The 15,522-nt window shown below is 35.5% G+C and overlaps 1 protein-coding gene across 7 annotated transcripts in view; it reads right to left on the bottom strand.

Moving 5' to 3' along the window:
• Nucleotides 1-15,522, bottom strand: part of AXDND1 (axonemal dynein light chain domain containing 1) — a 113,329-nt gene that overhangs the window by 47,346 nt on the left and 50,461 nt on the right. For 6 of the 7 annotated variants that reach the window (XM_072830830.1, XM_072830827.1, XM_072830833.1 and 3 more), the window contains 7 exons: nucleotides 15,348-15,468; nucleotides 13,347-13,448; nucleotides 12,314-12,477; nucleotides 10,791-10,866; nucleotides 8,285-8,519; nucleotides 3,732-3,933; nucleotides 2,802-2,895 (listed from right to left, as the gene is read on the bottom strand). In XM_072830830.1, coding sequence (XP_072686931.1) covers nucleotides 2,802-2,895; nucleotides 3,732-3,933; nucleotides 8,285-8,519; nucleotides 10,791-10,866; nucleotides 12,314-12,477; nucleotides 13,347-13,448; nucleotides 15,348-15,468 — 994 coding nt within the window. The remainder of the gene's footprint in view (nucleotides 1-2,801; nucleotides 2,896-3,731; nucleotides 3,934-8,284; nucleotides 8,520-10,790; nucleotides 10,867-12,313; nucleotides 12,478-13,346; nucleotides 13,449-15,347; nucleotides 15,469-15,522) is intronic. The other variant, XM_072830829.1, reaches the window with a different exon arrangement.

Genomic DNA, 15,522 nt, shown 5'->3' with positions numbered 1-15,522 from the left:
TCCCCTCATATTCACAAAGCTATGCCCCTGCTGCTTCTTAAAATAGATAAATTCCTAACTGCTCTTTCCCATACTAATGGCCTGGATCACTGTCATTGAAATAACTCATTTGTGCTTATGTGAAATATTAATCGATCCTTGAACTGTCCCTAATAAACCAACAGAAACATGTTACCTTCATTTCAGAGTTATAATGGAGAGATTAAATGGTAGGATCTGGGGCAGGCAATATAGTTCACAGGTGAATTTAAAATTAGAATTAAACACAAAAGCATATCTTTTACCTTCACAAGGATATGAAAGCATTCTTAATTAGAAAGTACATATGGTGAGTTTTATAATAAACCAGAGGTTTACTGTGACGACTGGGTGGCTCAGCAGTTGAGTGTCTGCCTTTGGCTCAGGGCATGATCCCAGGGTCCTGGAATCAGGTCCCGCATAGGGCTTCCTGCCTGGAGCCTGCTTCTCCCTCTGCCTATGTCTCTGCCTCTCTCTCTCTCTCTCTCTGTCTCTCATGAATGAATGAATGAATGAATGAATAAATAAATCTTTAAAAAATAATAATAAAATATAAATTTTAAAATAACTGAAGGCAAGAAAATGAATCAGAAAGGAAAATGAAAAAAAAAAAAGAAAGGAAAGGAAAATGAATGGTGGGTGGAAAGAAATGCAAACTTTTTCATCTTTAAGTAGCTCTAGCAATCAATATGGATATACATAATTCCTCAAGGAATTTATAATCTTGCAAGTTTTCTACATACTTTAATTATAATATCATAATGCAGTGTTAAAACAAAGGTATATGAAGGCACTTTCTAAATAATCCTGTATTATACTGGAGGGTATTATGCTGAGTGAAGTAAGTCAGTCGGAGAAGGACAAACATTACATGTTCTCATTCATTTGGGGAATATAAATAATAGTGAAAGGGAATATAAGGGAAGGGAGAAGAAATGTGTGGGAAATATCAGAAAGGGAGACAGAACGTAAAGACTGCTAACTCTGGGAAACGAACTAGGGGTGGTAGAAGGGGAGGAGGGCGGGGGGTGGGAGTGAATGGGTGACGGGCACTGGGGGTTATTCTGTATGTTAGTAAATTGAACACCAATAAAAAATAAATTAAAAAAATAATAATAATCCTGTATTATAAAGACTGAATTCCATAATATAAAAAATTGAGTAAATGATTCAATGAGGATAAATACACAATAGTAAACAGAGTATTTACTCCACAGAAGGGGTTAAGGTAGCAACACCATAAAACAACAGTGCTGGAATGTTCTTCTTTACATCATTCAATAAATAATTATTGAGTCCCACTGTGGGACAGGTACTCTGCTACCCTTTTTCTTAATTTTGGTTGTCTTTCAATTTATAGAAATTTTTCCTGAGTCTGGGGATCCCCTGATTTATTCTTCCTGTCTTAATATACTTGCTCCTCAACTCTTAGTGTCTATATGTTTATAACATGTTCATATGCTTTGTAAGTATCATTCCCATATGATACATCATGGTCTCTGTATTTCTAATTCCTAATTTAAGTAATATTTCAGTCAATCAAGCTCATTTCACCAATTTTGTAAGAACAAATATTTGCATACTATGTTTAATTTTAAGAGATTCTTATGTAAATCTAGATTATAATTAAGGCTAGGTGGTAGGAGTAAATGTAGTAAACTATGTCTTTGGAAATTATTCTTTCATGTTGTACTGGTTAAGAAGTTCACAGGTGTAGGGGTGCCTGGGTGGCTCAGTCAATTAAGCATCAGAATCTTGATTTCAGCTCAGGTCATGATCTCAGGGTCGTGAGATTGAGTCCCAAGTCAGGTTGCACAGTCAGTGGGGAGTCTGGTTGAGTATTCTCTCTCTCCCTTTGCCCTTCCCTCCACTTGCATGTGTTCTTTCTAAAATAAATAAATCTTAAAAAAAAAAAGTCCACAGGTTCAGTTCTTCAGAATTGAAGAACAATTCTATTTGTTCTAAAAATTATAGACTAATAGGGAACACCTGGGTGGCTCAGCGGTTAGGCGCCTGCCTTCGGCACAGGGCATGCATGATCCTGGAGTCCCGGGACTGGGTCCCATATCTGGCTCCCTGCATGGAACCTGCTTCTCTCTCTGCCTATGTCTCTGCCTCTCTGTGTCTCTCATGAATAAATAAATAAAAATCTTTTTAAAAAATAAATAAACAAAAATTATAGACTAATAATATTGTGGCATCTTGTCTTTCTTCCTAATACCATGTTTCTGTCATCCTTCAGCCAGCAGGGGCACCAACATAAATCCTTAAAATGTTCACATTCCAGATTAATATTATTAAGGGAAAAAAATTCAGTATACTGAGTAAAGAGTAAAGATTATAATTAGAACTAGAAAGCTTTTGATTATTGGGCAGCCCTGGTGGCTCAGCTGTTTAGCACCTGCCTTCAGCCCAGGGCGTTATCCTGGAGACCCGGGATCGAGTCCCACGTCAGGCTCCCTGCATGGAGCCTGCTTCTCCCTCTGCCTGTGTCTCTGCCTCTCTCTCTCTCTCTCTCTGTGTGTCCCTCATGAATAAATAAATTAAATATTTTTTTAAAAAAGAAAAAGAAAACTTTTAATTATCTCTGAAACTTCAGTCCAAATGTAGAACATACTACACTTAAAAATCCCTGCAAATCATTTGAGTAATTATATCACAAAAGTTCCCATTTTGCCCTCCCAACCTCCTGCTTTGGTTGGATAGACATGACCTAATCTTTCCTTGAAGAAAATTCCCAGCCAAGACAAAATATAATTTCACAAACCCCAAAAAGTACATACGTGGCGCTGAAGTTCAATGTTACCATTGTTAATCTCATTGCCTATCTTCAAAAGCCATTGTTGAATCATGTTAAATATTTGTGCTTGGAGTACTCTGAAGGAAAAATCAAGTAAAATAAAGATGAGATATATTTAGAGTATGAAAGTGTAACTATCAGCCAAAGAAAGGGTTTTATTTGGCTGGGCCTAGGAAATGTAGGTATAGACAACTGTTTGAGAATTCAGGGTAAGGAAGATCAAAACCCTGAATTACCTGGCATAACGGCTTACCCGTGTCACAGCCTTCCCAACCCTGAGCAGCCGGCAACTGGCATGATACACTCTGGACAAAGTAGCTTTTACCTTCAGTGGTAGCTCTCTACTGTAAAAACTCACACTCACCCCCTTTATGTTCACTTAGGCCATGAGACCACAAAGTGAGAACAATGAATTTTTAAATTCTCAAGAGATCAACTCCAACATGACAGAGAGAGGAGCAAAGTTGATCCCCCCCGCCCCCCCCCCCCCCCCAGGGCCATGAAGCTGGATGAGAATTATTTAAAAAAACAAAACAAAACAAAAACACTGAAAGCCTCTGGAAACGCCCTAAGGACAAACAGCAACTGAAGAACCATGTGTTATGTTCAAGATAATCTGTGAAAATTCAATAAGAAAGGCAAGAGCCCATGATATTTAAAACAAGACAACTCTCCCTCTTCCCCATCTCAACTCAGTGAGGCAGAAACTTCACTCTAAACTGCTACAGTCAAAAACACAGAACTCCCTCTCTCACCCTCCAGCTCCCAGCAAGAGGGCTTTCTTCCTGGGAGCCTCAGGATGTAGAGGCTTCTTTTGTGACCCCAGCTGCCTGTTGCTGAGGCTAGGTACTGGGAAAATGCAGTTAAGGTGTGGGGATCCCTTTCTGTCCAGCAGAAAGTGATGGAAACTTACGAGCCAGAATCCATATCCATATACTGAGGAACGGTACCAATAATGTTTAATGCTGCGTCCAACTGAGATTTCATTTCATTAACTTTTTCATTAAGTCCCTGCCATTCTTCAAGAAGCATTTCAGGAAACTCCAGGACACTTGCCAATTTGAAAGAACAGAATTCAAGAGAACAAACCAAATTTGGAAGAATTTTAGAGATACCTAGAAAAGTGAGAAAAGTATCGTAAGTATCATATTAGAAGTATTCGTAAGTCTACCATTTCAATAATAAATTATAAAAATACTAAAGGGCAGGGGCATATCCTCTTTTTGTCTTTTTGTTATCCTACAGTTTGCCTTAGCAGAGAATCTTACAAAGAGTAGTTCTTAAATGTTTCATGAATAAACACGGTTTAACTAGTGCTTCTCTGATGGATGATTTATTCCTTTGATGACAGTTTATATTCCTAAATTTCTTGTCTTTTCAGCTGAGAACCAAATGCACTAAACTCAGAAACTATAAACTACAGTTTTCTAAAATAGACATTAACTCACTTAGTCATTCTGTTAAGAAGACAAAGATAATAAACAGCTTCTTTGTGATTATAGGAGAGTTAATAACAGAAATGAAAATAGCTTAGTACTTGAGTCATTTTTTAGGTCATTGTTCAGGTTTTCAAGAAGCTTATAGTTTTGGTCAGAACAAGGGTTGAGTCTGGATCCTAATCTCTGGCCAATTCACTGTGACATCATGGCAAAGTAGCCCCTCTATACCTTTGTCTTGTCTCATTTGCAAACTAAGACATGAAATGCTCTCATTTTAGAGATTTATAAAGAGAAGTAGTTAAAAAGCAAACTTTTTCTTATTCTTGATGAAAATATTTTACTACCCTCATCAGTAAATTTTGATCTGAGTATTCAAAATGATCTGTTAATTTCACTCTCATTCATCATTTTTACTTCCTCATTTATTTAAAACCATTTACTACTTCATTCTTTCTCTGCCCACTATATATTCTTATGGGTAAGTATTAGCATTTTATCTGTAACTACATTAATGATGCTATAGATAATTAAGACTGTTTTCCCAATGAAAGTAGTTTTATGTTGAACAACAGTGCCTTTCAATAGACCAGGGTTGCCTAAACACTTCACTGGAAAGGATTCTTTTTTCTTTCTTTTGATTTTAAGTAGGCTCCATGCCCAACGTGGGGCTTGAACTCACAACCCTGGGGTCGAGTTGCATGCTTTACTGACTGAGCCAGCCAGGCACCCTAGCTGGGAAGGATTCTTAAGTAATATATGACTCAATGAGTAAAGTCATCATTCTCATGAAATATATCACCATCTAGAGTCTCAAATTAGCTCTAGAATTTCTCACACACAATGTCCAACATCAATCAGAAATAATCAGGAATATGAAAAGAATTGATTCTTGTGAGTCAAGACAAAATACAGACAATAAAAAAAGGCCTATAGGAGAATCAGTACCAAATTATCAGGCATGGACTTTAAAATTAACTGTGAGCAGAATAGAAAGCCAAGAAGAACATCCATGCATATATTATCAATTAATCTATGACAAAGGAGACAAGAATATACGATGGAAAAAAGACAGTCTCTTTGATAAAAGGTGCTGGGAAAACCAGACAGCTACATGCAAAAGAATGAAATTAGGCCACTCTCTTACACTATACACAAAAATAACACAAAATGGGTTAAAGACTAAATGTAAGACCTGAAACCATAAATCTCCTAGAAGAAAACAGGCAGTAATCTCTCTGATATCAGCCTTAGCAACATTGTTCTAGAGATATCTCCAGAGGCAAAGTCAACAAAAGCAAAAACAAAAACAAAAAACACAAGTGGGGCTACACTAAAATAACATGCCTTGCATAGCAAAGGAACCATCAACAAAACAAAAAGGCAACCTACCAGATAGGAGAAGATATTTGCAAATGATATATCTAATAAAAGGTTAATGTCTAAAATATTTAAAGAATTTATATAACTCAACACCAAAAAAACCTAATAATCATTAAAAATAGAGAACCTGAATAGACATTTTTCCAAAGAAGATTATATAGATATGGTCTATAAACAATGGGATGTTATTCAGCCATAAAAAAGAATGAAACCTTGCCATTTGCAATGACATGGAAGGAGCTAGAGAGTATAATGCTAAGTGGAATAAGTCAGAGAAGACAAATACCACATTATTTTACTCACATGGAATTTAAGAAACAAAACAAATAAGTAAAGGGTAAAAAATAAGAGAGAGAGAGAAATCAAAAGTTTCGTTATTCACAGATGACATGATCTCATAAACAGAAAATCCTAAGGAATCCACTAAGAAATTATTAGAACTAATAAATTAGTTCAGCACAGTGGCAGGATATAAGATCAAATACAAAATCAAGTATATTTCTATATATACACAATGACCATCCAAAAATGAAATTAAGAAAACAACTGCATTCATAATAGTGTCAAAAAGAATATAATACTTCGGAAAATATTTAACAAAAGAAGTACAAAACATTCTCAGAACACTAGAAAACATTGTTGAAAGAAACTAAAGATCCAAAGCATTGGAAAAATATCCTATGTTCACAGATTGGAAGATTTCACATTGTTAAATGCCAAATCTCCCTAAATGGATCCATAGATGCAACAAAATCCTTATCAGAATCTAAGCTTATTTCCTTATAGAAATTAATAAGCTGTTTCTAAAATTCATATGGAATTGCAAGTGATCCAGAATAGCCAAAACAATCAAAATATGAAAAAAAGTGGGACTTCTCACACTTCTCAATTTTAAAACTTACTATAAAGCAACAGTAAACAAGATAGTGTGGTACTGGCACAAGGACAGACATCCAAATCAATGGAATAGAATTCAAAGTCCAGAAATAAATCCATACATCTACGGTCAACTAATTTTGACAAGAGTGTCAAGACCATTAAATGTGGGAAATACGGTCTTTCTAGCAAATGATAGTGGGATAACTGGATATCCACATGCAAAAGAAGCCTTTACCTCACACTATATACAAGAAATTAACCCAAAATGGTCAAATACCATCATATAAGAGCAAAAACTACAAAACTCTTAGAAGACTACCTAAGGGTAAATTTCATGACTTTCAAATTGGCAAAGGAGTCAAAGACATGGCACTGAAAGCACAAATAAAAAAAAGAAAAAAGTAGATAAATTGGACTTTGTCAAAATTTAAAATTTTTGCACTGCAAAGGACACTATCAAAAAAATGAAAAAACAGCCCACAGAACCAGAGAAGACTATTACAATTCATATATCTGAAAAAAACTTGTATCTAAAAGTATATAAAGAACTCTAACAATTCAATAACAGAAAGATAAATAACCCAATTAAAACATAGACAAAGGATCTGAATAGACATTTCTCCAAAGAAGAAATACAAATGTCTGATAAGCCTTAAAAAGAGCTCAACATCAGTAGTCATCAGAAAAACATGAATCAAAACCATGATGAGACACTATTACACACCCACTAGAATGGCTAGAGTCAAAAGGTCAGATGACAATCATGGCAAGGATGCAGCGAAATCAGAACCCTCATACACTGAGGGTGGGTATTTAAAACAATCCAGCCTCTTTGAAAGCAATGTAACAGTCCTCAAAAACTTAAAGATAGAGTTACTAAAAAAAAAAAAAAAAAAAAAAAAAGAGTTACTACTTGACCAACAATTCTACTCCTAGATATATATCTAAGAGAAATGGAAACATATTTCCATACAGAAATATGTAAACAAATGTCTATATTAGCATTATTCATAATAGCCAAAATGTGGAAACAACACAGAAGTGCTTGGGCAGCTCAGTTGGTTAAGCCTCTGCCTTTGGCTCAGGTCATGATCCCTGGGTCCTGGGATAGAGCCCTGAGTCAGGCACCCTGCTCAGAGGGGAAACTGCTTACCCCTCTCCCTCTGCCCACTCCCTCCACACTTGTGACCTCCCTCTCTCTCAAATAAAAATCCTTAAAAAGAAAAAAAAGTGGAAGCAACATAAATGTTCATGAATGTACAAAATGATAAACAAAATGCAATACACACATACAATGGACTATACTTCAGCCATAAAAATGAACAGAGTACTGACAAATGCTAAAACATAGGTGAACATTATGCTAAGTGAAAAAAGTCAATCATAAAACATCATATACTATATGATTCCATTCATATGAAAGTCCAGACTAGAGAAATCTACAGAGACAGGAAGTCAGAGATGAGAGGTTAAAAGGGTGATTGCTAATGGGTACAGGTTTTCTTCTGAAGTTTATTTTGATGAAAATATTCTAAAAATGACTGTGGGGATGATGGCACACATCTATGAATGTACTAAAAATCATTGAATTATATACTTTAAATGGGGAGTTGTAATGCATATGAATTATATCTCACTGCTTTATTTTGCTTGATTTTTAAATGTAGTATTTTAGTAATTAGATTTTAAATATTAATTGTATTACAAATAATAATCACTATTAAAATGCTTTATGATGTCAAAGCAACATTTCATTGTTTTTTCTTACCATTATCCCCATTTATTCTTATTTCAAATTCTTTGTAGAGTCTTCCTATGGTTTTTGCAATTTCTTTCATATGCTGTTGCTCTGGTGGCATCTCCCCCTCCATACTTTTATGGCGACCCAATATCCCAAATCCAATATCTATCCAATTTTCCTGTAAATGTTTAATAATCTTGAGAGAATCATATTTTGACATTAGAAAATCCCCAGTAAATTTGTCTTTATCTTCATTCAACATCTAGAGAATGAAAGGGGGTGAGGAAATTAGACGATTATTCACTAATGATTTCATCAGTCTACCCAGATCCTTACTTCCCAGTGACTGCCAATCATTTTAGAATTATATATCCTATTATTATTTGTTTATACCATTTTTATATGACATCACTTTATTTTCAAAATTAAAGTGAATTTAAGTTAATTAAATACTCTGTAAGATAATCCATAGTGTACCAGATGATAATAATTGTATTAAATCCCATATGAGTAAAAAGTGAATGAAGGCAAATAAGGACCAGAGAACTGAGCATGTTTAATTACTACCTGCTTTGGTGAGGATATAACATATTTATTTATGTGACCCTGCTCTACTGGGAAAGTTGCTAGAATGTATATGTTTTGTTTTATTTGTCTAGACCCAAGTCCAAGTCCTATAACAAAGTGTAATTCACATATTTATCATTCAGATAATGAAAACAAATCTCCTATGCTTCAGAAACAGTAATCAGTACAGGGAAGCAATGCAGCACAACCACTAAGGGCAAGGATTTTGGAGGTGGAGAGACCTGATCCTGCCACTCACCATTTATAGGCAATTTAGGCAAGTGACTTAACATTTCTAAGCTTCCCTTTTGCATCTGTGAGATGGGGATTATAAAACCCGTATCCTTTGGCTGCCATGAAGAGTAAGTATGATAATGTGCAGAAGTGCTTAATGACTGAGAATTATTAATCTTAAATAAATAAAGCAGCATAATTTTTTTCAAACTTATTAATGCAATGTCAATATTGCCAGATAAACAGTAAAATCACTAAACCTGCTATATATAAACAGGACAACAAACATCTTCAGTTCTGAGAATATTCTACTCAAGTCATTCCAAAACAACAAGAAAACAGCTTCTAGGGATCTGGAGGATATTTCATCAGGCCCTGAGTCTGATATTACCTTGGAGGTATTTCAATCTCACATATTTTCCTTTGTCAGACTGCTAATACATGATAGTAATTTGATTAGTGAAAGCTATTTTCAAAGCTCAAACTCTTTTTAAAAGGTATCATTAGGGACACCGGGTGGCTCAGTGGGTGAAGCATCTGCCATCAGCTCAGGGCATGATCCCAGGGTCCTGGGATGGAGCCCCACATCGGGCTCCATGCTCAGCGGGGAGTCTGCTTCTCCCTTTTCCCCTTCCCCTCCTTCTCTGTTGTGTTCTCTTGCTCCCTGTCTCTCAAATAAATAAATAAAATCTTAAAAAAAAAAAAAAATAGGGGATCCCTGGGTGGCGCAGCGGTTTGGCGCCTGCCTTTGGCCCGGGGCGCGATCCTGGAGACCCAGGATGGAGTCCCACGTTGGGCTCCCGGTGCATGGAGCCTGCTTCTCCCTCTGCCTGTATCTCTGCCTCTCTCTCTCTCTCTCTCTCTCTCTCTGTGTGTGTGACTATCATAAATAAATAAAAGTTAAAAAAATATTTTAAAAAATAAAATAAAAGCTGTTATTAATAAAGTGTAGTACATACCTACAGTGGAATATTATTCAGCCTTTGAAAGGAAGGAAATCCTGACACAGGCTACCAAACAGATGAGCCTTGAGGACATTATGCTAAAGGAATTAAGCCAGTCACAAAGGGACAAACACTGTGATTTGTCATATGGGGTCTAGCGAAGTCATATTTAGAGAGACAAAAAGTAGAATGGTGGTTGCCAGGGGCTGGGGAGGAGGAATTAAAGGGGGCTCTTGTTTCATGGGTAGAGTTTCAGTTTAGGAAGATGAAAAAAAATTCTGGACATGGGTGTGGTGGTGGTGGTTGCATAATAGTGTAAGTGCACTTAATGCCACTGAATTGTACACTGAAAAATGACTAAGATGGTAAATTTGATGTTATGTGTATCTTGTACCACAATTGTTTTAAAAGATGTTATTAGTCTTAAAAGTCCAAGTTGTCCTTAAGACAAAAGCCAGGTACAGGAGAGGCACAAACATTACTTATATCAGACAATTAGAGGAGAGAATCGGAACTACCCTCACTGACACCCACGTATCTTTTCCCAGTTTTTCCTGGCAGCCTAACTTTATTTGGCTCAAAAACCTAAAATAGAACTGGAAATAAAATATTTAAATGAATTTTTAAAGGCCCCTGGAATCTCGCTGTTTTCTTTGTCTTTCATAAAATACAATATGGCATCTTTAAAGGATGAGATGCGACTCAGTTGTAGGTGATGAGTAGCAAGTTGACAAACAGCTACTCGTCAAACCATTTTGATTACCAAACGGTTTATTAGAAAGTCTTACCTTTTGCCACTGGTTGAAGTCTGGAAGGACTGATTCAAATATATTTTCTTTACTAGGATAGAAAGTGTCTCTTCTACTAGAAGGAAAAGGAGCAAGAGCAGAGTCTCAGAACCATATATAAACAAAGAAAATCATAAATCTATATACCATAGAACAGTCCTATGTTTCTCCTGAATTATTTTCAAACATGTCTTCCAGAGTCAGCCCTTCTCATAGGCAAACATAAATGTAATTTCAGGCTCCAACCAGCCTTGAGCCACCAAGTTACAGGGTCAGAGGCCATGTGAGTATTAAAAGGGTGGTCTCTGGGCCTTTGCCATCCAAATTTAGATCATCTTACAAACAATTCCTCAGCAGACAAAACAATTTGTAAATAGAAGGAAAACCTAATGAATAAGACTCAACATTTAGGTCAGGAGCCCCAAGTTCTGGTAAGAAGAAATTTCCTTTTAATATCTCTGAAGTCTCACAAGGAGAAAATTCTTGATAAACATTTCTGAAGAAAGAGAAAAGAGAATCCCTGTCCCACCTGTGCTCCTCCTAGCTAAGAGTCAACAAACAGTAGAAACAGCCAACAGCTTGGATATGTACCAGCTTCAGCTTCCAGAGCTTCCAACTCTGCTAACTCAGAAACCATAGAGGATCTGAAAAACCAAAATCTTTGTCTTCAATTTGAAATGGAAATGGTACCCAAACGTGTTTCCTCAAACAATAGACAAAGCATCTTAAAGTAATAATAATAATTAATAATAATAATAATAATAAACAACTTAGAAATCCCTGAGTCAAGCCTGCATTCAAAGTTCAGATTCCCACTACTGACTGCAATTTAATCATCCAACCTTTTTTTTTTTTTAAGATTTTATTTATTTATTCATGAGAGACACAGAGAGAGAGGCAGAGACACAGAGAGAGAAGCAGGCTCCTCACAGGAAGCCCCATGTGGGACTTGATCCTGGTCCCGGGATCACACCCTGAGCCAAAGGCAGACACTCACCAACTGAGCCACCTACAGGTCCCTAATCATCCAACCTTGACTTACTACTTTATAGGTGGCCTTTTCCATTGACAGATTTCTCTAATTGTTATAAAGTACGATATCCAATCAAAATCAATCTACTTATAATGGCTACCCACTGATTCTATTTCTCTGCACATAAACTATACTACAGAAGATGCAGATGGATCTAGATATTCAGGGATTCCAGTAATAACAACATAAGTTGATGTTATTTTAAAAAGAGAGAAAAGAAAGGAAAAGAAAAACAGGTGAACAGAATGGAGGCAGCAGCAGGTGTGTAGGAGGAGCAGGATGGACCACAGAGATGGTTAGCACCAGAAACCACAAAACCACTTAAGCCCCTGGCAGGACTGCAGCCTTGGAAGGGCTGCTAGTGACTCCAACAAATCAATGTTAGAGTCATCACAAGAGAAAAAAGAGGCAGAGAAAAAGAGAGAAAGAATTGAACTGAGTTATCAGATAAGACACAGTATAATAAAAAACACAATTCTTGTAGACCTACCTCTCATTTCTGAGTAACTCCTGCCATTTGCTAAGGCCATCCTTAACAGTTTGCAATTTCTCCCTTGTAGACTCTTCATTTTGTTCCACTTCCTTTTTATATTTATTCATTAAGCTTCTCCATTTCTGTGTCAACTTGTGCAGTAGTGCAAGGTCTGCAGTGTCCTAGATAATGTGCATGGAATCAAACCACTCATTCACGTATTCATGTAACAAATACTTATTAGTATACACTAATAATATTAGTGTATTAATATTCTAGTACTAGAGACATCCATAGAAAATGGATCAAAATTGAGAAGATATTCCTCTTTCAATATATCATCAGTACCACCACATGGTTCCTTTGTTGGTGGATTTTCCATAGCACATAAAATACTAGAGACAAGATTTTTTTTTCCTTTGCAACATAAGCCAAATTTTCCCACAGGAATTTCATGGGAGGTAGTATGGTACATTGGAAAGACAGGAATTTCAAAGCCAAACAAAATCAAATGTGAATCCTAGCCAATTCTTGGCTATGTAACCTTATGGGATGTTATTTAATTTATTTGGGATTAATTTTTCTTATCCATAAAGACCCTAATATATATCTCACAGGATTGTTAAAGAAATGAAATGAAATGACTAGTGTACATGGTATGACTCCAGAAACACACTAAATGCCACTTCTCTCCTTTTCAACAAACTATGCTTATTGAATTTTTGCATAAAATGTATCAAGAATACCATTATTTCAATGAATACAACTACTTATATTTCTTAGTTTAAATACTAACAAATAGAATAAGTATATAAATAACATTTGCAGTATTAACTTAGATAAATTGCTTAAATTGCTTTAATTAGACTGAAGACAAATATAAAGAAGGGCATTTATCATATTTCCTTAGATTTTTCATTCTGCTCACAATAAAGCATAAATACAAAACTATATTCAAAATTAATCTATAAACTTAGCAAAGATTTCTTATAGCTTCAACCCTCTAAGGCTGGAGTCTCTTTTCCCATAACTTAAGTGAATTGAGCTTTACCTTGGTTGACAGCAGTATGATGAAATGCTTAGCAAATTTATTCCAAGCTTTTTCATTGAGGTAAAGTCTTTTAGCCAATATGACTCTATTTTTTTCAATTACCTATGAAAAAAGTACTAAAATGAGGAATCAAGACATAATATGCCACTGGAATTTATTAAACCCAAACCAATTTCATGTATCAATTTTTCATTGAATCATTAATTCAATCACAATTTCTTATTTAAATCATGAGCTAATTTGAATTACAAATTCATGTTTTCTAAAACTACTAAACTAGGGTGTGCCTGGGTGGCTCAGTGGTTGAGTGTCTGACTTTGGCCCTGGTCGTGATCCTAGGGTCTTGGGATCGAGTCCTGCATCAGGCACCCTGCAGGAAGCCTGCTTCTCCCTCTACCTATGTCTCTGCCCCTCTCTCTGTGTCTCTCGTAAATAAATATATAAAATCTTTTTTAAAATAAAGTAAAAAAATAAAACTACTAAACCGGAATCAAACTGAAGTATATAGCAGAGGTTCTCAAGCAACCTCATTTCAAAACATTTTATTCTCAAAAATTAGTGAAATCTTCAAAGAGCTCTCATTTATATGCATTATACCTATTTGATGTTCATGGTATTGAAACTTAAAACTGAAATTATTTAAAATATACATTTGTTAATTCACTTAAACATAACAATAAATCCATTACATATTAACATAAATAGTATTTTTATGTACTCATATGCAAATGAGAGTGAAAATGGCAAATAACATCTTAATATTATGATGAAACTGGTTCTTACTTCATGAAAGGGTCTTATATATTCCCAGGGGGTCCTTGGACAATACTTTGAGAACCACTGGAATGTCGATAAATATATATAGTCATTATATAGTCATTCAATGTTCTAGACACTGTGCATATAGTCACAAACAAAAGAGGCAAAGTCCTTTTTTCTAGCTGTCACTCATTTTCTGTTGGAAGGACTTTTAGGGATGAGCTAACACAAAACCCCCAGCAATTCAAGGTATTTTCCACAGAAACTGCTACAAGGAGTCAGTCTTCTATTGTTTAAATACTTCTAGAGTGAAGAAATTCACTTGTCTTCTTTACTCCTACTGAAAATGCCTAGATCTAAATATGTAAGTTTGCTATCATGGTTGTTTCCTCTTGACATGTCATTTTAAAATTCTGTATCAGGATGAAACATTATATCCTAGATGAAGTCTGAGTATTCAAGAGGAAAATGAGATAGAAGTTTGCATCTGTTGAGGGTCATAATTTGCTCTTAATACTTAGTAATCACCAAGTCCCAGGTGTGAGAATAGGCAACCAACCAGCAAATGTTTCAGAAAAATAGAACATTGTGGGACTATGCTACTTCCATAAAGAATTACATTAATTGGGGACACCTGGGCATTTCCATGGTTGGGTGTCTGCCTTTGGCTCAAGTTGTGGTCCCAGAGTCCTGGTATCGAGTCCCCCATCATGCTCCCCACAGGGAGCCTGCTTCTCCCTCTGCCTACATCTCTGCCTCTATCTCTGTGTCTCTCAAATAAAATCTTAAAAAAAAAAAAAAGAATTGCATTAATGGCCCACAGACTGCCATATTTTAACTCCTTTGTCATCCTAGATGCCAATGTAATAGATCCAAAGTAATATAATCCTAATATGGTTACACTCTGTGAAAAAATACAGCTTTTCCTAGTTTATTATTAGTATAAATTACAATTGAAAGTTTTAACATGTTTGTAAATAATAGAAAAAGCATCCTTGCTCATATTTCATAGATCTGGTAAGAAAAAGAGCCCTTAAGGGGGCAATAGTCAGGTACTTAATAGAGAAGAAACAAAAGAAAAAAAAAAGTAACTTCTTTTTGAAGGCCCGTAATAGCTACATTATTCATAAACTAAATATACATCCTCGTTTTTAAAATTTTTGTCTATATTATTGAAAATTGTAAAACAAAATTTAGCCAAAAAAGAAGACTACAATTTATTATGATTCCAGATAAACCAACCTTTAGGGCCAATTCATATGTGGCTGAGCTCCAGAGATCTCTTTCTGCCATTAACTGTTTAATATCACATTCCATCCTTTCTCTTTGCAATGTGTATAAATCATGGTATTCTTCTACAATCCTAAAAGAAAAATTAAAAAGTATATACAGACTTTGTTTTTGAGAATTCACATTT

Source organism: Canis lupus, chromosome 6 (genome assembly GCF_048164855.1).
Source record: "Canis lupus baileyi chromosome 6, mCanLup2.hap1, whole genome shotgun sequence".
Classification (NCBI taxonomy): Eukaryota; Metazoa; Chordata; class Mammalia; order Carnivora; family Canidae; genus Canis; species Canis lupus.
The sequence above is the reverse complement of the archived record's forward strand: the minus strand, read 5'-3'. Positions and strand labels throughout refer to the sequence as shown.